Here is a 22,991-nt window from a genome sequence, read left to right on the forward strand (position 1 = left end):
TGCATCACAACTTTCGCTACTGGATTTTGAATGGGTTTGATCACGAGTATCGCCATTACTACAGAAGCTCATGTAATTGTTGAGGAAAATGGAACACGTGTTTCACTGTAAACAACAAGGACGGTTTTGGAAAACAATAGCACATATGCTTAATCGTTTGAAGCCCAGCGTAACGTAGATGTCTTTTCCAGATCATAGTTTCCAATGTACGCCGCGCGCCCATTTTTTTTTTTTTTTTTTTGCATTCTCCGCAGTCGTGCAAATGTTGATGCTCGGCGTCTGCACGCGCTGCCTCCGCAACGCACTGATTCACACTGTGAGGACAGACCTTGAACTGCTATTTTGCAGACCCGAATAGACTTTGGTTTTTCATGAATTTATTTTGCAGCTAAGCGACCTCGTCCAAAGTGGACGGAATGTAATCCTCTTTTGCTCAAAATGGACTCAAGGCTAAGACTATTTTTCATGTCTTTCTCCTCAGAGAGGCTCCAGCTACGGCTCTCTGATAACCGCTCATGGAAAATATCAGCTCTTTGCAAAAACGGGTTATTTTAAGGTAAGGCTTGCTGAGTTCTGACATCTTCGACTCACTCTTTTGCCACCTACGCATGCGCATGGTCGCCGAGAAAGATGGAGAGGAGAAAGCGTGTGGGCGAATTTAGGTAGTTGCTTTTAATGTGAGCTGCAGAATGCGTCAGTATTCCCTTTTTTTTTTTTTTTCCCCTCCTCCTCCCTGCCTCTTTCGACATTGCCGCCTTGCAGTCCGGACGTGACAATCAACTTGTTGCTGACTTTAATTTGTTTGTTTATGGCGGAGGAGGCGCGAGGGAAAACGACAAACATAAGTGCCTCAATAATATGAGTGATTATTTTTGCCTTAGTGTGAGTTAGGCTGCATGGCAGCGATTATTAAAGATTTTCATTCACTGTGGCAAGCAAACAACAATTACCGGCTGTAAATACGGTGCATTTAATCAGCGCTACATCTCACATAAGGACGTAAGGAAGACGTAAGGAAAAACGGCGGCTCATCATGAATGTGGAGGGACCGCTAAGATTTCTTCTGGGACACATACCTGCAGACCGAATTCTGCCATAAACCAGGGACGCCTCTGTCCATTTTGACATATTTGTACTCGTAATTATGGTTGTTAATACATCTCGGCTGGATTACTGTCATGCACTTTACTTTGGAGTCGCCCAATCCTCCATGAAGCATCTCCAGTTGGTCCAGAATGCTGCTGCTCGCCTCGTGACTGGTACTTGTAAACGAGAGCACATAATTCCTACTCGGGCGTCCCTTCACTGACTCCTGATACATTTTAGACTTCTCTTTAAGATCATCAAATCTTGATGATCCTCACCTTGCCTCTCTGAGCTCCTACGTAGTCGTCCGGTGCCTCGGGTCTGCGGACCAGACACTCAAGCATGTATCTCCCGTAGTGTACTTGTCTTCCGTTCATTAATCATTTGGCGAGTGGCTAACAGCATTGCGCATTGAGGATATTCCAAGCTGTAAGAAACGTTACCAACAAACAAATAGTCCAAAAGTTAACCAATCGCGGCAATAAATACGTGGGTGCTTTAGCGTTGCGCCCGCGATACAGGACAAGCTCGGAACAAGATTTTTCGCACTGCACCCAACTCATTTCAGTAATATTATACAGATGCTCGTGTTAACACATGTGAGATGCGTTGCCATGGCAATAAGGTCCAAAGCCTTTGAATTAGAAACAAGTGTACCATCAAGTTGGTTTGGAAGATGAAATCGTTGGATCAAATGATCACACATTTTCTGTTTTGATGGGTGGCTGGATTTCCTCTCTTCGTTTTTTCGCGGGGGGGGGGGGGTTCTGGGCAATTTGCGTGATTGTTAGTCTTCACTTGGCAGACATTGCATCGATTGACATCCTAATAATTTGCGCTGTGTCTTGATTGCAGGGCAACCTGGTGGCTATCAAACATGTCAACAAGAAGAGAATCGAGCTCACCAGACAAGTTTTGCTGGAACTCAAACATGTGAGTGCGGATGATAGAAAAGCTTTGACCTTGAGTTTGCGTCATTGGATTGCTGCCCTTGATTGTTTCCGGAAGGTCACTTTTGGAGTGAATTATTCATCCCGTCGCTGGATGAAAATGTGAGCCAATGAATTAAAATCGATTTGGTTCCAAAAGCAGCAGCTAAATATTTCCTGGTAGAAAAAAAAAAAAAACGTAATCAGAACCAATGAAGAGACCAGAGATTAGTACGAACGACCTAATAACAGTATCAAGAAGCGATGTTTGCTCGAAATGCCTCCCTGCTTTTTTGGGTCCAACCAACTACCACCTCGCAAAACCCGACAAGACTAGACCTAAGAGAGATTATTTTATTTTTATTTTTAACTTGACACATGAAGATCAATCAGGGCTTCCTGGAAGCCTGCGCGGCCTCTCAGTCAGTCAGCAGGCCACATGGGACCGGGGCTGCTGTCTGGACTAGCACCTTCTCAGACCTCCCAGAGGCTGGATTGCCCGTCAAACCTCAGCTCCCGAAAAAGCCCACCAGATGGGGGCCGCTGGTGGAAACTTAACCACTTGTCTCCCTGCTCGCCCCCCCCCCCCCCACCTACCAGTCACTGTTCAGCAGGGGAATTATATAGGGCAAAGGGTAGGCTAACATCTCCCAGGCTGCAAAACAGAAGCTCCCAACTCCCGGGTTTTGCTGTGAGAACGGCTGTCAGTCATGAACAGTCGCCTACCTGCCGAAATTACCGGCGCGGGTCTTTCCCACTGGCTACAGAAATATATTTGTTTAGTGCTGCTCGGCTGGGGTTATGCTAAAGGCACCACGAAGACCTTTTCATCAAAAGCAAGGTCCCGAGTTTCAAACAGTTTTAATTCGATTGTGTAAATCCTCCACGCCGGGGAAATGTACATGTACAGATTCTGCTTGGTTGCGGGGCTCCCTGCTTGTACATCCTCTCAACGCATTTTTTTCTGGTGCCCCCATACGCACACTGCCTCATTCATAACCACCATGACCAAATTATGCACTTGCACGTTTCAACGAGGTGCCCTGCGCAGGAGTCAGTCTCTGCGTGTAGAATACGTGCCAACTCGCTGACTGCAAGTAGAAGATTTTGACGAAATGCTGGCAGGCGTAATTCCAAGTCTGAATATAAATGAAGTGCCAGTCCTTTCCCCTGTCCTCTGTTCCCACAGCGTTGGAGAAATGTGATGTGTGGAAAGTTTCACTGCGTTTGTCTTATTTCCAGATGAGAGATGTCCAGTTTAACCATCTCACCCGCTTCATCGGAGCCTGCATCGACCCTCCCAACATTTGCATTATAACGGAGTACTGTCCCAGAGGCAGTCTGCAGGTAGGGTCCCCTTTCTTCAGAAAACTTTAAATATCCTCATTTTCAAATCACCCCAATCGATGTCGTTTTAGGTAACTGACAATTCAGATCTGTCGCAGCAAAGAACACAAAGTCAAATTGGTTCACGTGGAATTTGCCCTCAAGAGATTCTTACTTAGCGTTTAGCACGCCGGCCTCATGGCGCAGAGGTGCAGGGTTCGATTCCGGTGCGGAGTTTGCATGGTCTCCATTTTTGCTTAGTCCTTAAAAATAAACAATTCCTCAAGAAAACACACGACTAGAATAAGAATCTGCATACATTTGATCACTCTACTTCCACAAGATGAAGGGTTCTTGCCTTGAAGTGTTTCAAAAAAAAAAAAGATTCCCCGAAAGTTCATAGATTGAGGTCAAATAAATGTTTAGCTATGCCTTACCCAAGCCACTGTTCAAAAGCTGTCCCTTTTTTTCTCTCATTGCCTGATTTTCAATAAAGCCAAGTTTGAGTTGAAAATGTTTGTTCTTAGCAGTCCCCCAAAAAAAAACAAGACAGTCATTTTGTACTTTCTTTCATTCATGTGTTCTTGCTTTGTCAACAATAGCAGCTGACGGTTTGATGATTGGCGCAGGGGTTTGGGACATATGGCGTATTGTCAACCAAAAAAAAAAAAAAAAAAAACTCTGACAGGATGAGGCAGACTCGATGCAGCCATGAAAAGTTGTGGGAATGGGTGAGCCGCTTTTACTGGCAGTAACTAATGCTCCGATCTGCCCGGCACCAGAAGTAAATAAATGAAACTATTCAGTAGTTTTATTGAATGCTGACCCCCAAGAGAGTTGACTTTGACACGTGTGTCTTTTTCTTGGAGAAATGCAAGTGCAGGTTTCTTGAAGGCTTCTTATTTTTGGCCTGCCGTCTCTCTTGCAGCAGCTTATTAAAACGGACGAACTTGGGGAACCGTGTGGAACTCAACCGTGGGCTTTATTATTAAGTTTTTCTTCGATGGCAGCAACTGTTATGATTTGACCGGTTGACAACTGTGTAGTCTGATTCCACACACTGGCCGGGTCATTAGCATCTTGCGGGTTGGCATGTGGGGCCCTGAGCATATGAAAGAAGGGGTCTGCCCTCAAGGTGTTTTCTCTCCCAAAATACTTGAAAGTAGTCGAGTATAGCAGAAGTGATGTTTTGAAAAGAAATCTATTCTTTGTCTTTGTCAACGTTTGCTGGTTTCTGGTCATGATGAGCTCGTGCGTATGCCTTGCAGGACATTCTGGAGAATGAGAGCATCAACCTGGACTGGATGTTCCGCTACTCACTGATCAATGACATCGTGAAGGTACACCAGTGGGAAGGGGTGAAGCCACAAAGGCATTTTCAACTGCCAAAAAAAAAAAGAAAAAAAGATGCTTTGTGAGCCTTAGAGAAACACAGAAAGCACCTCGGTTGTTGCCATGGTTTCGCGTGAATAATGTGTAAGAGAGAGTACAGGCAATATGAACTGGCACAACTAATTCAGCATCCTGTAAATATTGCTATTACGCAACCTGGAGAGCAAAAACATCCATTTGAACGCCACATATTTTCTTTCATCGAATCTAATCATGGATTTCCTGAAAAAAAAATCTTTTCTAACCTCGAGAACAGTGGTCCCCAACGGCTCATTTGGTACCGGGCCGTACAGAGTCAGACGTGGCGGAAAAGTGCGGAAATTCTCACCAATCCGAGTCCTCCTTCCGACATTGGTTTGCAAATTTAAATCAACAGACTTTGTCGATAAATGAAAGGAGAAGCAGTGCACAGAACCTACGAGTAACAAATTAGACAAATGAGAGCTGACGGGCAGCCGTGACACCGGAAGATGAAGCAAATTTGACCAGAGAAGTAGCAAACAGCACGTACTTGTATCAACTGCGCCTCACGCAAAAAAGGTTTGGGGACCTCTGCTCTCGAACACAGATGTTCTTTGTCACAAGATCCGACTCTTGGAACTGGATGCATAATGAAGCGCTTCAGCTGAATCGCTCCTTACAGATAGCAGAGTCCAGTGGCCAGCACACACTGCTGAAGCTTTGAGGGATGTTTCCACAAACTGACATAACCGTTTCCACAAAATATTGTCCATCTCCACTGACACCCCCCCCCCCACCCTCCATGCTTCCCCCCTGGAGGAATTAACAGTGATTTCACAGAAATTCCCACGAGACTGCGATGTCCTTGAAACCTGGCCTCTTTTCAATACCCTCAACATGCCTCCGCTTGTCAAAACTTATTGTTTCCATGTGTCCAAAAGATACTGGATATGTCCTCATTTTGAGTGTGTGTGTGTGTGTGGGGGGGGGGGGGTGCTTGCATGAATGAATGCATGAATAAATGTACCTCTGCTCTCCAGGGCATGAACTACCTTCACAACAGCTATTTTGGCTGCCATGGAAATCTGAAGTCATCTAATTGTGTGGTGGACAGCCGATTTGTGTTGAAAATCACCGATTATGGATTGGCCAGCTTCCGCTCCTCCTGCGAAAACGATGACTCTCATGCTCTCTACGCGAGTACGTTGCCTTTGCCCCGATCGGATGTACTTCCCGTATCCTTGCCTCCGTTTTGACAGCACCTCACTTTTTTTTTTTTTTTTTTTTTTTTAGAGAAGCTGTGGACAGCTCCTGAGCTCCTCATATATGACCACCATCCTCCTCGGGGGACACAAAAGGGTGACGTGTACAGTTTTGGCGTCATCCTGCAAGAAATAGCCTTAAGGAATGGGCCTTTCTATGTGGAAGGCATGGACCTCAGCCCTAAAGGTAAACTTAACTGCTGCGTACCCTTTTGACCACGAGAGAGAAAACCGCACGCAGGCACGGGGAGAACATGCAAACTCCACACAGGAAGGCCGGAGCCGGAATCGAACCCTGCACTTGTGTCTCATATTCATCTTTTGATCCGAAACCCAAATGTCTTCAGTATCCAGCAAAAACAAAGGAATTGCCCCTGTTGTTCTAATACTTTTGGAGGGGACTGTCAAAGCAGCGACCAAGTGTTCATATATTTGGAGAGGCAACTTTCTGAGCCTCGGGCGGAGCATTCCAGAACTGAGGGGCCCAAGACCACATAAGCTCGACCACCTTTTGGTTTTGAGGCATCAGGAATGCCAGTGGAGGCCTGTCTGCTGTCTCACACTGGAGCTCATTTTTAGAAACGGAGGTGGGGGGTTGCGGGGGGTGGGGGGGGGGGCTGGATGTTTTCAAGCTGATTGGTAATATGATTTCCAAAAAGGACCAGTCGTAAGTGTAGTCGAAAAACTGAGCCGATGGGATTTTTGTCATCTGGTCTATATTAAAAGTGGAGCTGCTGCTTTTTATTCAAAAAAAAAAAAAACGGACTGGTTTGCGCACTGCCTTACCACAGTTCTGAAAAGTATAACACTTAGACTTGAAGCCACTCTTGTTGGAGGAAATAATTTTTCAAGGACATTTGACAGTCGTTTTCTCCGCGTACAACGCCGCGCTCTCGTTTTGTTTGCCTTCAAGTTCGGGAATGGTCGCCAGCTATTGATTATCAGGCGATGACAGGGCCTCAGTGGCAAAGGAAAACCTTGAAAGCAATTCAAGGGCAAGTGCTCAACCTTGACATCACCACAATGGCTATTTAACATCCCCTTGGGGGATTCTCGTCACCGGATGACGTTTTTGAGATGTTTATTCACGGTCACGCTCAGTGGTGATCGTACAAATGCCACTAATCCACGAACAGGCAAAAGGAGCCTGAACCTTTTCCGAGGTCTGATAAAATGCTTTAAAATAACAGCAGAATCTTAAAACACGACCGTAGTGCTTTCCAAACACGATTAAAAGCAAAGAAGAGGAAGTGGCGATAACCTTTTGGAGTGCCATGTTTCCCAAAATGGCCAACAGAGATCTGTTTTGCGTTTGGCTCAACGCGACCTTTCCTCTCCACCGCAGAGATTGTGCAGAAGGTCAGAAACGGCCAGAAGCCATACTTTCGGCCCACGACGGATACGAGATGTCACTCGGAGGAGCTGACCATCCTGATGGAGGGTTGCTGGGCCGAGGACCCTGCGGAAAGGCCCGACTTTGGCCACATCAAGATCTACATGGCCAAGCTCAATAAGTAAGACACCGCCATCTTGCATTTGGAAGGATTTTAATTCCATTCTTAAAAACAACTACGGTCATCTCAATGTCACTTCATCTTCTGTCTGCCCGCATAATTTTGATCAGTGTATTCAAGCTGCACCAAAAAAAAAAAAAAAAAGCAGTGGTATGAATCATTTTTGTTTAATTGATCCAAACGCTCATGGTGGCATGTGCGCCTGCGTATGCGTGCACATGCGGTAACAGGTCGATCGCGGGAGGGGCCGGTCCCTTGAAAAGTAGATCTTCGGTCCAAAAAGGTTGGGCACCCCCTGACTCAGGCAATCTGCATAAAAGCAAAGCCGAATGTATCGATCGAGGCCCGGTGGCGTTAAAACCATCCCTAATGATGATGGGCGAGCTTCTTTTTCCTAATCAAATCACTCACTCTCTTGGCTGCCGGTGGTCTGCTCATAGGCCTCAATCAGCACTGGCTAGCTTGCACTTTATGCCGCGAGAGGTTTTGTCGGTCTGCTTTCCAACAGCAGCCGCTGTTCTCAGAGCGCTGACTCTGTGATCCAAACAGTCTTTGCGGTTTATTATGCTTGACACAAGCTTGGAGACATCTCCCAATAATGTAACTGAACATAAATAGAATTGAGCTATGAATAAAATGCATCGGTAGCGGGAGTTGGAACCCGTTGTTTTTGGCATTCCCGAGTAGGGGTCTTCAGTGATCAACGATGACAAAGCAAACGTGTTTGCTTGCCTTTCCTGTAATCTCACAACGTCGAGATTGTGAGATCCGCCCTGGCCGCACAGCGCCCAGGGCCGAGAAATCCGTGTTTATCGTTCCATCCGCAGTCAGGTTTCATGAAATCAAATTCAATCATACACAGAACCTTGTCGAACGCACTCATAATTCATGTAGGAGCCAACCTAATGAAAAAGAAGTGTTTTGCTTCGCTTAATCGACGATATTATGGACCTCCTTCACTAAGTGTGCGTATTAACAAACTGTAAAAAAAAACAACGCCAAATGTCTGTATGTGTGCTAATGGTGTGAATTTCATCAACGATAACTGCCCCCTCGCTGTACGAGCTGCTCATTGATTGGCTCGCATTTTTTTTTTCTGTGCGTATTTTGCTTACGGCCTACTCCGCTTTAACTTGGGAATTAATTAAAAGTTTTTAGCGTCCTTAGCGAGCTTTCCGTTGACACGAACATTTTGAAAATAGGATGAAGGCTGAGAAACGTCTGTATGTTTTGGGGGGCCAGCTCTCACAACTTTTTTTTTTTTTTTTGTCTTCAGTTTGAAGCAATTACACAAAGGTATTTGCTATGTTTTGCCGCCAGTATGACCCCTCCTCTATCAGTCAAATGGCAGATAATCTTAGTCATGTCGAGCTTTCCATTTGGCCTGGTCTGGAGGGAGAGAGCGCCCCCGTGATCGATCACCTCGGAATCACTCAAGGAAGATCTTGACAGTGGCATGCGCTGCCCTCCCACATGTGCGCGGGGCCCTTTTCATTGCGCAATGCAGCAGGATAATGCGCCGTTGCTGCTTATTTTCATGAAGTCTCAATGCATGTCGTTGACGTGACGTGATGGATGTGCGCCGCTCCATTTGGCCCGCTCACGAGCTTGGGCCCGAAGGACACAGTAACAAGAGGGGTGTTCAGCACTAAACGGTTTGTTTAACCCGCACGGAGTTAAAACTCCACCAAAAGCCGACCTCTCGCTGTGCGAGTCCAACTGTGTGTATACTACCTGCCTTATGCTACAACAAGTATGCTTAACTACTTTGTAAACAAGAAAGCACTCCGCTGGTCTCCACCAAACTGTACCGTTGACGGCGCCCGATGCTTATTTTGTTGTATCTGCATCTGGATCTTGAGGTCCTTAATAATACACATTTATCACTGTGACTGGGCCCAACGTTTCCCCCGAAATCATCCAAAGCTCGTGTGGGGAAAACGAGAGCGTCACTCTCATATCAAGGACTGATTCAAAAACAAAATACAGATTTTAAAATGTCATACTTTTCCAAAGTGAACCTCAAAGTGATGGGACAAAAGTAAAACCAACATTCTGAGACCAGCGGACGCCGCCTTTATCTGGGCCTTCATTTATCAGCTTGTCTCGTTAAATCTTGGTCTGGTTCGATGTTCGAACAAAAGTTAAATGCGGTGACTTCAGTCGACTGACACAAACGTCGACAATCACGTTCGCTGTTCAAACTGAGGGCGGTGTTAATGTGCCAAAACATTTTTCTGAAGTAAAAGTTGGCACGGTTTGTCAGTTTCTTTTCTGTCTTTCTTTCTTTCTTTCTTTCTTTCTTTCTTTATGACCGTCAAGGCACATTTCTAAACACCTCCCCTTAAAATTGACATTAACGCAAACAGACGCAATAGCAGGACTTTCTTTGGAGAAGTAGAAAAGTCGGGTTTCATCAAGGTGGTCTCTAAACACAGTTAAACGAATTCAAGCATTAAACGGCCATTACTTGGTCCTTGCCTAAAAACAAATTTGAAGCATAGCGTCTGTTTTATTCACGAGAACACCAATTCACGACTCGCTGTCATGATTAGGTTGCGGCTTCATTTTTCTACAGGTTCCGATGAATGATGGAAAAAAACAAATCGAGACTAAATTGTGTGATTGCGCACAGCCTGATGTTAGCCCTCACTGCGTAGCATGCCTCCGATTTGTTGTTTTTTCAACTTAAACGACGCGTGGGTGTTTGTAGGATCTGTGACACATGAGAAACATGGCAGGAAGCCAGACATTGATACTTTACACCAGCAATGTGGTGCTGATGACTCACAATTTTTCTCCTTTGGAGTAAATTCCTGGATACGTGTTCTACGTACGAGCGCAGTATGCGTGTGCATGCGGGGAGTGCCAGCGTATAAATGCAGACATCTCTTGAGAAGTCGCATTATACAATGCATAGAGTACATAATTGCAGGCATGTGGGAGCTGCTCTAATTGTGATGAAAAGGACACGAGGAATGGCTTTGTGTTTGTGTATGAGACACAAATTTTAAAAAATGAGAATGCCACTTCTATAGTTATCCCAAATGAACTGTGATAGGAGCATCCAAAGTACTGTGTTCTCATGTGCATAAAAATGTACGCCATTATGGAAAAGATGACAGATCATGAACGCAGCTCACCTCCATCTCACTTCTCGTTAGAGTTGCACAATGCCTACAACGTGCAAAACATTGGGATACTTAGATGCTTGATATTGGAAAGGTTCCGGTCCGTAGCGTCTTTCATCTTTTTTCAACTGGCTAAAGTCAAGCCTCTCCTTTCTCAAGAGCACTTTGGAAAAGTCATTCATGCTTTGTCACATCTCGGCTGGATGACTGTCATGCGCTTTACTTTGGAGTCAGCCAATCCTCCATGAGGCGTCTCCAGTTGGGCCAGAATGCTGCTGCTCTTGACTGGTACTCGGCAGAGGGAGCACATCACTCCTTTCACTGGCTCATTTTAGAGTTCTTTTTAAGATCCTATTATTTGTTTTCAAATCTTGAAATGGTCTGGCCCCACCTTACCTCTCTGAGCTCCTCCTCACCTGCCCGCTGCCTCAGGTCTGTGGACCAGACACGATTAGACGTACCGAGAACTAAGCGTTTTCAGCCTTTTCCATAACTTCGAATACAGTTGAGTTGTTTGCTATGCCAAACTGTCAGCAGTCGTCTAATTCTGCTCTATGGGGGTGTTTCCCACAGGGAAGGCAGCACCAGTATCCTTAACAACCTGCTGTCCAGAATGGAACAGTACGCTAACAATCTGGAGAATCTGGTGGAGGAGCGAACGCAAGCTTACCTGGAGGAGAAAAGGAAAGCGGAAAATCTTCTCTATCAAATTTTACCACAGTAAGAAAAAAAATAAAAAAACACTCACAAACACACGCGTCTTTTCCCACCAAGGCTGGATTTAAACTGCGACAAATTCCCCCTTTCATGCCGAGGAATTGTTTTTACTGTCAGTTTATATTTACATGAAAGTGAGCCATACACAATATCACTGTGTTGTACCTACTTATCTGCAACAAGCGGCACGTCCACAGGGCCAAAATGCATTTATCAGGCTCAACGCCACATTGAAGCTTTTCTCCGTGATGCAATCTCACTGTAGATGAGAGGGAACACAAAGGCCTGACAGGCGACCGAACAATCAAGTTGAAGTAAAGGGCAGATAGTGAGTGGACTGAGGAGCCTGGGAAACGCATCACTAGCAAATCCCACCTTTCCCCAGCGTTCTATCCATTTTCCATCTGAAAAATACTCGCTCGTACAAAGACACCCGGTCAGCAATTAGGTGAGCTTGAGAGAAAGGACAGTTCTTACTTTCCCCGCCATTTGTTTCACGTTAGTGTCCTCACGGACTCCGCCGGCATTTTATTCGTTCTTGTCTTATAGTATATTTACATATTGAACTCGTGCCTCTCTGCGCCCGCAGTTCTGTAGCAGAACAGCTAAAGCGAGGCGAGACGGTCCAGGCGGAAGCCTTCGACAGCGTCACCATTTACTTCAGCGACATCGTGGGCTTCACGTCCATGTCTGCGGAGAGTACGCCGCTTCAGGTACTGTGACATCCTTAAACATCGAACAAAAGTATTCAATTCGAAAGGCTCCGAATCCTTTTTAGTCATGTGTAAACACTTTCCATGGACCAATTTCAATTTCCTATCTGCAAGTAAGTCTTACTCTTCCCTCGGTGAGTGTTTCGACATGCTTACTGTAACTCAGAACAGTATAACTGTCAAGAGTACAGTGACGCAGAGTTGAGTCATATTAAACCACGAGCGCTACCTCCGATTCTTAAAAGAAACACTGTTATGATGTTCGGGTCACACAGTCATGTTTGGACAACCTTATGCCCTCATCCTCAAGCGAATTGCCTCAGTTACTGCGGTGTCACTAAGGCAGCGCATTACGAGGCTACTGTATATGGAAAGCTGCAGTCGGTACTTGAGATTGTTGTTGTCCCAAAGCTCTCAGGGAGTGCGTATTCCTGGCAAGGCTTAAGCAGCTAAACTTCTCTAATGGCGAAAAACAAAACAAAAAGGAAGTTGTGTTTCAACTCCATCTAGAATGTCTTCTGGATTCAGAATCCCAGTCCAGATGTTTCTTTTTGGAGTTTGCTGCTAATGTTTTCACTGTCCTCATGTGGGGTTTTTTTTTCATACGGGTACTTCGCCCCAGAGTTGAGAAACATGAAAGTTAACAAGCTGCTCTGTTCCTCTCCAGGTGGTCACGTTGCTCAATGACCTGTACACCTGTTTTGACGCCATCATTGACAACTTTGATGTTTACAAAGTAAGTCCAAGTCTCGGTGCTGAGCTCTAATCATGACTCGATACAAGTGTCTGACATGAATGACGCGTCTGATTTATACCTGAGGTGGAAACCATTGGTGACGCCTACATGGTGGTGTCAGGTCTGCCTGTGCGGAACGGGAAACTCCACGCCCGAGAGATCGCCGGGATGTCACTGGCATTGCTAGAGCAAGTGAAAACGTTCAAGATCCGACACAGACCCAACGACCAGCTGAGACTTAGGATAGGTATCCACACAGGTGAGACTAAATGTTCGGGTGGCCATACGTATGGATGAAGGCTTTGCCTAAGAGAATGCAATCCTTGACCTCTTGCAGTCCTCCAACGCTCTTGAATAAACCACTTTTTGTCTGAGTGGTGGCTAACTGACAATATGGTACCAAAGCAGGGTTGTTGTTGTTTTTTTTGCGTGCGTTGTCCCAAGCTTTAAATGTAATGTCTCAAAATGATCAAGCACGAAGCTCTCTTTTACAAAGTAAATGGGGTTGTCTCCACCACTTGTTTACAGCTATTGCCACCGCGCATTCAGTCAGTTAGAGTGCACATGCAATTTAGCATGTGCTACCTGATCACAATCTTAGTAGATCACGTGTAAATCAGTAAAGCAGGCCGTAGGTGTGTCTGTTCGTGCATGCCGTGCTCTGGTGTATGTGCTAGCGATTTAATTTTCTGACACAAGCGTATAGAATTCTCATAAATTATAAGAACATGTATCTGCATCATTTTAGCCTGATGCTATTTACAAATGACCCATATCGACCTGTATTTATCTATCTAGCTAGATAGCTACCTAGCTAGCGCTATTTATGCCCATAATCAATCTAGCAATGAGCTCGATTATGTAATAGTACTTTTTTTTTATTTATTTATTTTTTTTTTTGTAGGTCCAGTCTGTGCTGGAGTGGTTGGTTTGAAAATGCCCAGATACTGTTTATTTGGGGATACTGTCAACACAGCATCCCGAATGGAGTCGAATGGAGAGGGTGAGTGTCAGAATCCCTTGTTATTGTTTGTTTTTCCCAGAACCACTCGAGTGTCTTTACAGTCTGACTCTCCAACATGTGATACAAATTTCCTATTGCTGACCATTTCAGCCTACGACCTTTTTTTCTTTCTACTTGCTATCCCTTTGTTGCGCAATAATGTTTCTGAAGCGATTTAAATGAACTTGTTTTCTTAACTAATTGAAGAGGTTATCTTTGGTCGAGTGTTTCCATTCTGCATGTTTCTTGTCATCAGTCATTTTTTTTAAAAGACCAAAATGAAACGGTTCACATGAATGTTAATGACTTTCTTTTCCTTCTGATACTCAGAACGAGTCAATTTATTCTTTTACTAAACGAAGAAGTCGAGCAAAATGAATGTCAAAACCGTGACACTTTTTAAAACCAAATGACTGCTCAATGAAAAATGAATACCTGTACACATTACCGGTGCATTCAGTTGAATTAAGCTTCTGACAACAGTGACATGGATGGCTACACGTTCGCTGAATTAAACTGGACATTGTAAGACACCGTTTTTACAAACCCTGTGTGGTTTGTAAATCTTGTTTGATTCAATTAAAATTTCCCTTCTCATCCCCTTTGCCATGTAAGCCATCCAAGCCTTTTTTTTGCGATGGTTCTATTTTTAACGTGCAATGACAGGAACTCATGTTCTGAACGTGTGGTGGGATATCACTGGAGCAAGTATTGATTAACTGCTAAGTCGCTTCCTGTGTTCTGCTTCTGCTGGTAAATAATTGATAGCACTTAAAGTGGAGGGGCCCTTAGCCAGCGCTAAATTGCAGCCCGAAGCCGCCGTCAAGATCCGCGTCTCAAATATCCACCATGTGCGGCAAACGCTCAGAATAATACAGACTCGGTAGCATTTCAGATCAGACAAGACTGAGCGTGACCGCTCCATTTTTTGGAAAGGTCGGACTCGAGTCCTGGAGACAAATGGCCTAGTGGCAATTTGATCATGAAGACATGTTGTAAATGGAGTTCTTTGGGGAAAAAATAAAAAAAAAGAATGTGTCTTTTACAGCTCTGAAGATCCACCTCTCCTCAGCTACCAAAGAAGTATTGGACGAGTTCGGCTACTTTGATCTACAGTTACGAGGAGATGTTGAAATGAAAGTAAGCAGTTTTATAGCCAAGTGATCACATTTCAGCAAGCAAATTGTGGATATAACGTGACCCTCAGGCACCCTTCGTTCCTCTTGATGAACTTATTGATTTTTGTGTTTCAGGGCAAAGGTAAAATGAGAACCTACTGGCTTCTCGGGGAGAAGTCTGATGTGTATGTTATCTGAGAGGCGGAGACGACATCAGAATATCCGGTGGCCGAGCCACTGCTTTATTTGTTCTAGAATAAGTCTTTTGTGTGAGATTTCCATGCAGAGGAACATCAACCATCAACCCAAAAAAACGGAGGAAATTCCAGGTATTTTTTTAGGACCTGAATATTGCAACTACAAAACAAAAACATGAAGGTTTGGGGGTTTTTTTGGGTTTTTGTATGAAGACATTTTCTGTCCTCGGAGTGAGTACTTTTCACAGAAAATATCTTATTTTTTGTGCTTTCTATATTCCAATTTGTATAATGTGTTTTGAAGTCAATGATGTATGAATATTTCCTTGGATCACCTTTTGAAGACAGTGTTTATCTACACTGCTGGCAGGCTTTCATTGTGCTATACAGGACAACGCAAGATATGTATATATGTATAGCCAAGATACTGTTAAATATTTTGTTCAATAAACTCATTAAAATGTTCTTCTTTCAGTCTTGATTGTAGGCAGAGGGTCTTACGATACAGTACCCTGACCATTTAAGTTTGGTCAAGTCTTCGCCTTGGCAATTTATATTTCACATTACAACACGGGAAAATTGTTTTGTGATGATTTGAAATCCAAGTCATGTTCCTTTTGGAGAAAAAAAAAAGTTCATCAGTTAGCTTCAGCCCAATTCAGTGTATTTTTAGCTGTGGACAACTGAGAGAGAGTGAGGCGAAAAAAGCGAGTTGGCGGCCAGCATCTGTGTTGTCGTGACATCACCGCTCATTAGATGCTCGTTATCAGCTGTGGCACTTGGACTCCGTGTGTGTGTGTGTGTGTGTGTGTGTGTGTGCATGTGTGTGTGTGTGTTTGCTGGAGACCATCTTCCCCTACTGCGTGACTGTAATTACCGCCCACTTCCTCCTGGTAAGCGGGTCCCTGTTAGAGGCGTAGCATGAGAGAGCATCAGTGACTTTGTCTGCTGAGCCGCGCGTTTTGCTTCTAAAACTTCACGCGAGAGGCCCGTCCGTCTATCTGTCATCTTGATCTTACCAATCTTTTCCCTGGAAAGAAAAGGTGATCATCAACCTGTCCGCGGGGCATTTTGGTTGTTTGCTTTGTTTGCAACGGCCTTCACCCTGGGCGGGTTGAACCGGCTTCTTCCTTGGCGCGCACGACATCTCTGATCATGGCGGCCCAAGCGCGGCGATCCTGTGCCAGGTCAACCGACAGCTTCAGCCAGTCCTGGTTCCACCGTCTCAGACCCACCACCTGGGGGCCGGAAAGGTACGCGAGGTCTTCTTTCATCGTGGTGGCCCAGGTCTTGACTTGTCCACCAGGCTGGCAAAGGAGCAGGAAGGAGAACGTCCCTGATCAACTCGCCCTAACCTCATTTTGGTTCATGTATGAACAATCAAACCTGTCCCATAATTAACGAGACATATCTTTACCAACTTTGGAATTGCTTTGTGTTTCTTCATGTTTGTTTTTTGCGTGTGTTTTTATGGTACTTAAAGAAAAAATATATACACACGCACGCACACACCAGGCTTTCATGACATCTAAAATGACACGTACGAATCCTCTCCAAGACTTTCTGGTGTCATGTAATGTTCTGACAGAAAATCTGCATACATATAAACTAAAATTGCTTGTCGCCATAGCTACCGCCCACTAATCCTTCCTGAATGCTGAGAAAGGATCAACATCTCCCGGCATTGTCCTGTGATTGACAGAACACGCGTGATGAGATTCGCTAGTAAAGCCCCGTTTTGATTTCCCGGTGACATTGCTGCGTTTCACAATCTGCTAAGACCGGAGGTGCAGGTCTTTCCTTTTGGCTTTCTTTCATGATATTTTCTTGCTTGTTTGGAGGCTTTTGTGTGCAGCATTTGTTTTCCAGCCCTTCGATAGTTGCAGCAAGCAGTTGACACGGAAGGTTAAGTCAATGATTTGAAACAAAGTCCACTGTCAGACAAAGGGGGTACAAACTACGACTCCCCCTTGACGCTAATTACCGAAAATGTTTACAAAAATGACACTCGTGGGGTGGAAAATGAATTGATGTCAACGTGACTTCATGTAGTTTACAGACATCAGTAATGATAGCGAGCCAGCAGAGATGTCATCAGCAGAAGCATACAAGGGCAAGCCCACTTTATTTAAAAACAACATTGATTTTGTCAATTATTAAATGAAGGGGTCAATGTCTTCCCGCAGCTCACCGATGGGGGTGGAAAACTGGGCCGACTTCCGAAAAGGTGTGTTCGGGCACTCAACCGCACTCACCCCCTGCAACACAAAGCAACAGTAAATGTTGAAATGCTGAAATTGGATGGTACCGTCAGTGCTCAGTGTAAGGGAAAGGGAAGCACAGCAACCTTTGATAGAAAACAAATGTCCCAAAAAAAAAAAAAATCCAAAATCCGAAATTAAAAGTATATTCCCCGAGCAATTGTGACCCACCTGTATCCTCTGGTAATTTTCACTCCAATAGCTGATGGCCTGCTCAGTTGTATAATCATGAAACTGGAAATAGAAGCAACAAAATGAAAACAAACTAAACAAAACAATCATTTGTATTTTTTTCAACCATCAAAAATACAACTGAGATCTAATCTTGGTGATCTGTCTTGAGAAATGTATTGACGGGTGCGGCTTTAGCCGCTTGGGCTATGCAAATTCAGTAGGAACGCGTCTTGAGAGGCCAAAGTGTGGAACCGGCGTGATTGCCGTGACACAAAGTATGCAAGACCCAAAAAGTGTGCGCTCGCATACTCGGTTGATTTGAGTCGTTTGGGGTACAAATCCCTCGACTCGAAAATCCCTCTGAGTTGTGGTGGCAAAGTCAGTTTGGGGAAGCGGTGGGTTCCGTTCTGCATGAATCTTGTCCCTGCAAAAAACATCATCAAACAATTATTCCACGATTATATCAATACTTGGATCCACAATGTGTTCTTTTAGGATTGATGACGTTTCCGTTTTTAACAAGATGCAATTTTTTTTTTTTTTGCCCTTGTCTCAATTGCACATTATCAGCCTAAGGCAGGTTCCGGTAAAGGGATCGAAGGTATGACGTTAATAAAATTGTCTTTATTGTCATTCTAACAGGTACAATGGAATCGAAGGTGTAATATTAATGCCTACCGTATTATCTGTGCAATTCTTCTTTCTAAAAGCTCAGACCTGATGCCTGAAGATAGGTGAAGAAATAAAATGAATGGTCGTGTCACCATAGCAGAAAACACTTGAGCCATGTGACTGTTGAATTGGGACAGCCCCTTATGGCCTGCCAAAAAGAAGAAAAAAAAACCCTACACATACCCTGCATCCTCACCCCTGCACTCCTTGGAGGGGCAAATGCTGATTTGAGGGTAGTGATGGTCTCCATCTTAGCTCCTGTGTTCACGGTGATGATTCCCTTGTGTCCATGTCTCAGGATGTGCTCCCTGGTTTGCTTGGAGTTGGATGAAATATGACATTTGAGTGTTAAGACATGAAAAGTCGACATTACTGAAGTGCCCCTGAATGTCACTCAAGGGACAAATCTCCTGAGGGATGACAGTCTGTTGAGTTGAACTCATTCACCGCCTTTGCAAGGCGACTATAGCAATAGAATAAAACTCACCTCTTGGGGGCCGTCATTTGGTTGACTTACAGCAACTACGCCGTCCGCCATTTCAGCAAATTTTGGACCAAAAAAAAAAATCGTATATGCCAAGACTTAGATGAGTCAGGTGTGAGTGACCTGCTTTTCGTGGAGGAAAGACACCGCATGTCCAAACGGCGTCCGGACGACGGAAGTGTCTCCAAGGTAACGGCAAACACACACGTGACGTCAACCTTTGAGGAAATGAGGCACTTTATGGGCGAACGTGACATCATTTTACTTGTCCAGCCATCCATTTTTTTTTTTCGAAACCGTGAAGGCTGCATTCACACCGCAGGTTGAGTGGCTATTTCCCATGTGTTTGAATTCCCTCCGTTTCATTTTCTGCATTCCAAGCGACTCGTCCGATAAGACTGTTTTCTTCTCTAAGAGCGCATTCTCCCAAATTGCTCCTGGCGCTGAAAACTCAAGTGTATGTTTTCAGTTGTTATTAGCTCATTTTGCATTTTTGTCGTACTCTGTCCACAACGTTTGCAAATCGATGAGAACGCATGGCACCCAAGTCGAGCCAACGACCTCGTTAAACAACAACGTCAAACGTTTACGATTTTTCATCTTGGAATGAGCACTAAAATGAGACTTTACCATTAATTCCAATACTTTAAATTAAGTTGCACTTTTTTTTGTTTGTGTAACATATTTGTAATTCGATCTTCTCCATTTTCCAGCCAAACTTTATGTTTACAAAAAGAAAAAAAATTGAATTCAGTCTTGGTCGTGTTGCTGGCGTGTCACTCAGTCCTGTTTCCTGAACACTTTTCTCCCTCTATGAAAAATTTGGAATATTCCACAAGTCACACAGTCCACTGGAGGATGCATCATTCACATATTCTGCAAGCCTTGGAAAGGCCCAAAGTAAGTTACTCATTTATTTTTATCTATGTTTGATGATATTTCAACAATGAGGGTGGGGAGTGGGGCTGGAGCTCTAATGTTGCAAAAATACTTTGGGGAGGTTTTCTTTTGATTATTTTTAGAATACTATTTTTTTTATTGTATCACTGAGAGAAACCATTTTGTGTTTTTTTCCCCTTTTATGGCAAATGAAAATGGGTATGTAATTGTCAATACATTTTCCCTTGTGTACATAAATGCATTTCAGAGCCAGTACTTTTTTACTTTTACTGTGGTGTATGACAAGCCCACAAATTGGGAGCCAATGGGTGCTACGTGTATGTATCATTTACTCTGTATCTTCACTTTCCAGTGTTGACAGCATTTTCCTAAAAATAGATAACTGCTGCAAACAATGACAGCTTTAAGCATACAATGTGTAGCTATACGCCACCGCAAAATAAAACCACAAAATGAAACATTGCCATTGCCATGACAGCCACAATTAAAAATGAGTTGAAGAAAAAAAAAAAAGGTTTCCTCTCTGTGGAGGATGGGGGTCGAATCATCTTCCTCACATTCCTTCATGTGTCTGCAGAGGAAGGTTGCAAGACTTGAGCTAACAGCTTTGTCCCCCCGGGGTGCAATTAAGGGAAATAAAAAAAAAAATCGCGCTCCTGTCATTTGACCACCTGTTAGACGTTTAATTAAATCCAATCGCTGATCCATCAAGTCTTCTGTGTAACAGCAGGGTTACATTCAGCTACGTGTTCTCCAGTACAACCCGCTGTTTCCCTTTTCCGAATGGCACATGTCTTAAGATACCGCCATAAATGGGCTGTTTTATTTTCTGGTTGCTTCAAGCAACAATACAAATCCAATACCTGAAATAAATGAATGAAACAGGCAGCTCCACAATGTCTTGATTGTCTCGCTGAGCAGTGCGTATGCCTAAATCACACCAAAGAATGAACAGTATAGATCTTTGAACTCCGCCATAGCAGGCAGCCGCCTCTCTCAATGAACTAGAAACAAAATTTACACCTGTGTTTACTGTCGGGGCCATGATGCATGACTTCTGTGAAAAATTCTTTTTTTTTTCCAACATCGAATGACGGTTTCAAGCTTCTGCCATCCATCCATCCACACGTGGGCGCCTGAGTAAATTTCGCCAGTCTATCATTCGTCAGCGGTAAATCCGAAGGATCTTTTTACGTTAGTATACAGCGGGAACACGCTGGTGGCTGCCTGCCGCTGTTAACACCAACTTGAAAGTTTCTCCTACCTTCACCGGAAGAGCTTGCATAGCGTTGTAGCCAAAGGTACGATTCTGGTGAATTAATCTGTGCGTGTGTGTGTGTGTGAGATAAAAGACTGTGAATGTGTATTTCTGACCCCAATATTCAGTCCCACGCCATTTCTCATCACATCCCCTTTGTCTTTATTGAAAGTGATGCAGACCCTGTTAAATATAACACCCTGGTCTTGTTGCAGTGCATTTGAGACCAAATGAAAACCACAGAGCTTGTTGCTGAGCCTCTGCAGCAACGTTTTGACTGTCAGGCGGCCAGTATGTCTGGAACTGGCTGCCAGCTCAGCATGAAGGCCCAAGTCGGTCCTCTCCAAACTCTCTGACTGTGCTTCACTGCAGGGCGAATGGCTCTTATGAATACAGTAGGTTTTCCAGGTGTTCCGAGTGAGCAGGCATTTTGTCAGCTGCGTGTGCGGGAGTATGGATACTATGTATTCCAGTCTAGAGCCGTGTAACAAAGAATCTCAAGGTACACGTGTCATGCTTTTGAGTATACGCAGTACAAATTTGTTTGCATGCGTTGTGTGCACAATTCTACACCGGCATCAATAAACAACATCAGCTCAATACGCCACCACCGGCATTGTCTACAAGTGCACAAACAACTTCCGCTAACCTAGCGTTCGCCTTCTGAAATAGTTCCTTTTTCAAAAGCAACGTTTTCACCCAGCTCCGAACCTCTCTTTAAAAAGGGATATTTTTAGATCGTGCGGGTGTACCTAATAAAATGTCAGCCGAATGTGTATTCCATACGGTTCTCTTGCTGCCGTCATTTCTCGTTGGGATTTTTGTGAGTAGACATCTTCGCAAAGTTGTTGGAAACAAAAAGAGACACTTGCTAACCTTTGACGTCGAGGTCCGCCCGGATGTCGGTATGCTTAATCTGGCCTGTGTGGGCAAGGTTGCATGCGATCGGCTCGATAACCGGTCTCCATGGCAACATGAACATCGGAAAAGAATGAGAACCAGTCCCTTACTGTTATAGACGGTGGAGAGGAGGAGTGATTCAGACACTTCCCGTGGTGGATTAATTGCGACCTCCCATTACGTTCTATTGGGTCCACAAAATAGCAGACATTTGCTTGTATTGAAGCGTCTCATGGTTAGCACCGTAGAAAGCGTATCGTTATGCTCTTGTGGCGTGAAGGAAACGAAATGCTGGGGAAAAAAAAAAAAACTCTGTTAATTTTCCCTGATCCTTCCGTGCAGATTTCGCTTCACTTTGAGCGCGAGCGACACTGCGACTCTTTCTTTCTTTTTGTTGCGTCTCCCTTCGCAGGAAACACCACGGTTATTTCTGGTTTCCTTGATGAAATCCGTCACGCCATAGCAACAGATCCGCGGTCATCTTTCCTCTCCTCGCTTTCATCTTTTTCCCCCGACCTCGCACCAGCTCCCATTAGCGTCGTGAGCCTCAGATAATTGCTGAGAGCGGTGCTTTTGGCTGTCATCTTGGCACTCTTAGGAGTTCTGCTGTTTTCCCGTCATTAGTTGGTTCAACATTGCAGGTTGCTCTTCAGGTGTAGCAAACACAAATGTGTCGTGTCCCCCCCCCCCCTTTTTTTTTCTCTTTCAGTTTGTTGGAGTTGTCTCTCACTAGAATAGCCTCGAGTTGTTCACGCTGCAGAGCAGCACCAACTCAAATGGAAAGAACTAGCTTCGTTTAGGATTTCCTTGTACAGAGATATGATTTTTTTTTTTTTGGATTAACGAGCCATTTGGTGTGTTTGACATTTAGGCAGCACCTTGCACGGTGCTCTATGGCACGCCTGCCTGCCTCACAGTCAAAGGTTTTGGGTTCCCATTGCTGACCTTGTTTTCGGGGTTTGGCAAGCTTTCCTGGGAGCCTACTGCTTGCAATAAATCGAGATGTGCGCATACATTTTGGGGCTGATTGCTTATTAGCAATACACGCGCGATGATTCGGAATGGACAAATTGTGTCCGATGCCTTCGCTGACTCCCACCAAGACACGGGAAGAGGGATTCTTCCAAAATAATTTGACAAAATTGCATATGCAAGCTAATATCATCACCATCGGGGCTGACGGAAGAGAGCCACGCTGGCACATTCTCGTTTTGGATGATCTTCAAACTCCACTTTGTCTCTGCCACGTTGACAAGA

The 22,991-nt window shown here is 44.4% G+C and overlaps 2 protein-coding genes across 3 annotated transcripts in view; one reads left to right on the forward strand and one right to left on the reverse strand.

The window, feature by feature from the left end:
* Positions 1-15,550, forward strand: part of npr2 (natriuretic peptide receptor 2) — a 30,879-nt gene extending 15,329 nt beyond the window's left edge. The window contains exons 9-22 of the mRNA XM_086134982.1: positions 482-556; positions 1,942-2,019; positions 3,258-3,362; positions 4,610-4,681; positions 5,735-5,894; positions 5,988-6,143; positions 7,302-7,470; positions 11,175-11,321; positions 11,908-12,031; positions 12,699-12,767; positions 12,852-13,026; positions 13,672-13,770; positions 14,819-14,910; positions 15,024-15,550. Of these exons, the coding sequence (XP_085991108.1) occupies positions 482-556; positions 1,942-2,019; positions 3,258-3,362; positions 4,610-4,681; positions 5,735-5,894; positions 5,988-6,143; positions 7,302-7,470; positions 11,175-11,321; positions 11,908-12,031; positions 12,699-12,767; positions 12,852-13,026; positions 13,672-13,770; positions 14,819-14,910; positions 15,024-15,086 (1,584 nt within the window). The 3' untranslated portion in view covers positions 15,087-15,550. The remainder of the gene's footprint in view (positions 1-481; positions 557-1,941; positions 2,020-3,257; positions 3,363-4,609; positions 4,682-5,734; positions 5,895-5,987; positions 6,144-7,301; positions 7,471-11,174; positions 11,322-11,907; positions 12,032-12,698; positions 12,768-12,851; positions 13,027-13,671; positions 13,771-14,818; positions 14,911-15,023) is intronic.
* A 1,629-nt stretch (positions 15,551-17,179) lies between these two features.
* spag8 (sperm associated antigen 8) lies at positions 17,180-18,829 on the reverse strand. 2 transcript variants are annotated; one of them, XM_086135964.1, is made up of 6 exons: positions 18,680-18,829; positions 18,376-18,508; positions 18,199-18,244; positions 17,830-17,944; positions 17,518-17,580; positions 17,180-17,343 (listed from the first exon to the last, which is right to left on the reverse strand). In XM_086135964.1, exons 1-6 carry the CDS (start codon positions 18,728-18,730, stop codon positions 17,242-17,244), a joined length of 510 nt encoding a protein of 169 aa, XP_085992090.1. In that variant the 5' UTR covers positions 18,731-18,829; the 3' UTR covers positions 17,180-17,241. The 2 variants fall into 2 exon arrangements, with proteins under 2 accessions (XP_085992090.1, XP_085992089.1); XM_086135963.1 differs by lacking the exon at positions 18,680-18,829 and having other exon boundaries at positions 18,376-18,562.
* Between the last annotated feature and the right edge of the window lie 4,162 nt (positions 18,830-22,991).

This window comes from Hippocampus guttulatus, chromosome 17 (genome assembly GCF_054856545.1).
Source record: "Hippocampus guttulatus isolate MCC_2025c chromosome 17, RoL_Hgut_1.0, whole genome shotgun sequence".
In the NCBI taxonomy this organism is placed as follows: Eukaryota; Metazoa; Chordata; class Actinopteri; order Syngnathiformes; family Syngnathidae; genus Hippocampus; species Hippocampus guttulatus.

Bases quoted from the DNA above. Each gene is read 5' to 3' on its own strand.
- spag8 (XM_086135963.1), bottom strand. From the start codon at position 18,562: ATGTCGACTTTTCATGTCTTAACACTCAAATGTCATATTTCATCCAAC. The intron at 18,245-18,375 runs GTATGTGTAGGG...ACCTATCTTCAG, and splicing joins TGCAGGGGTGAGGATGCAGG to GCATCAGGTCTGAGCTTTTA. The intron at 17,344-17,517 runs GTGGGTCACAAT...TTTGTGTTGCAG, and splicing joins AAAATTACCAGAGGATACAG to GGGGTGAGTGCGGTTGAGTG.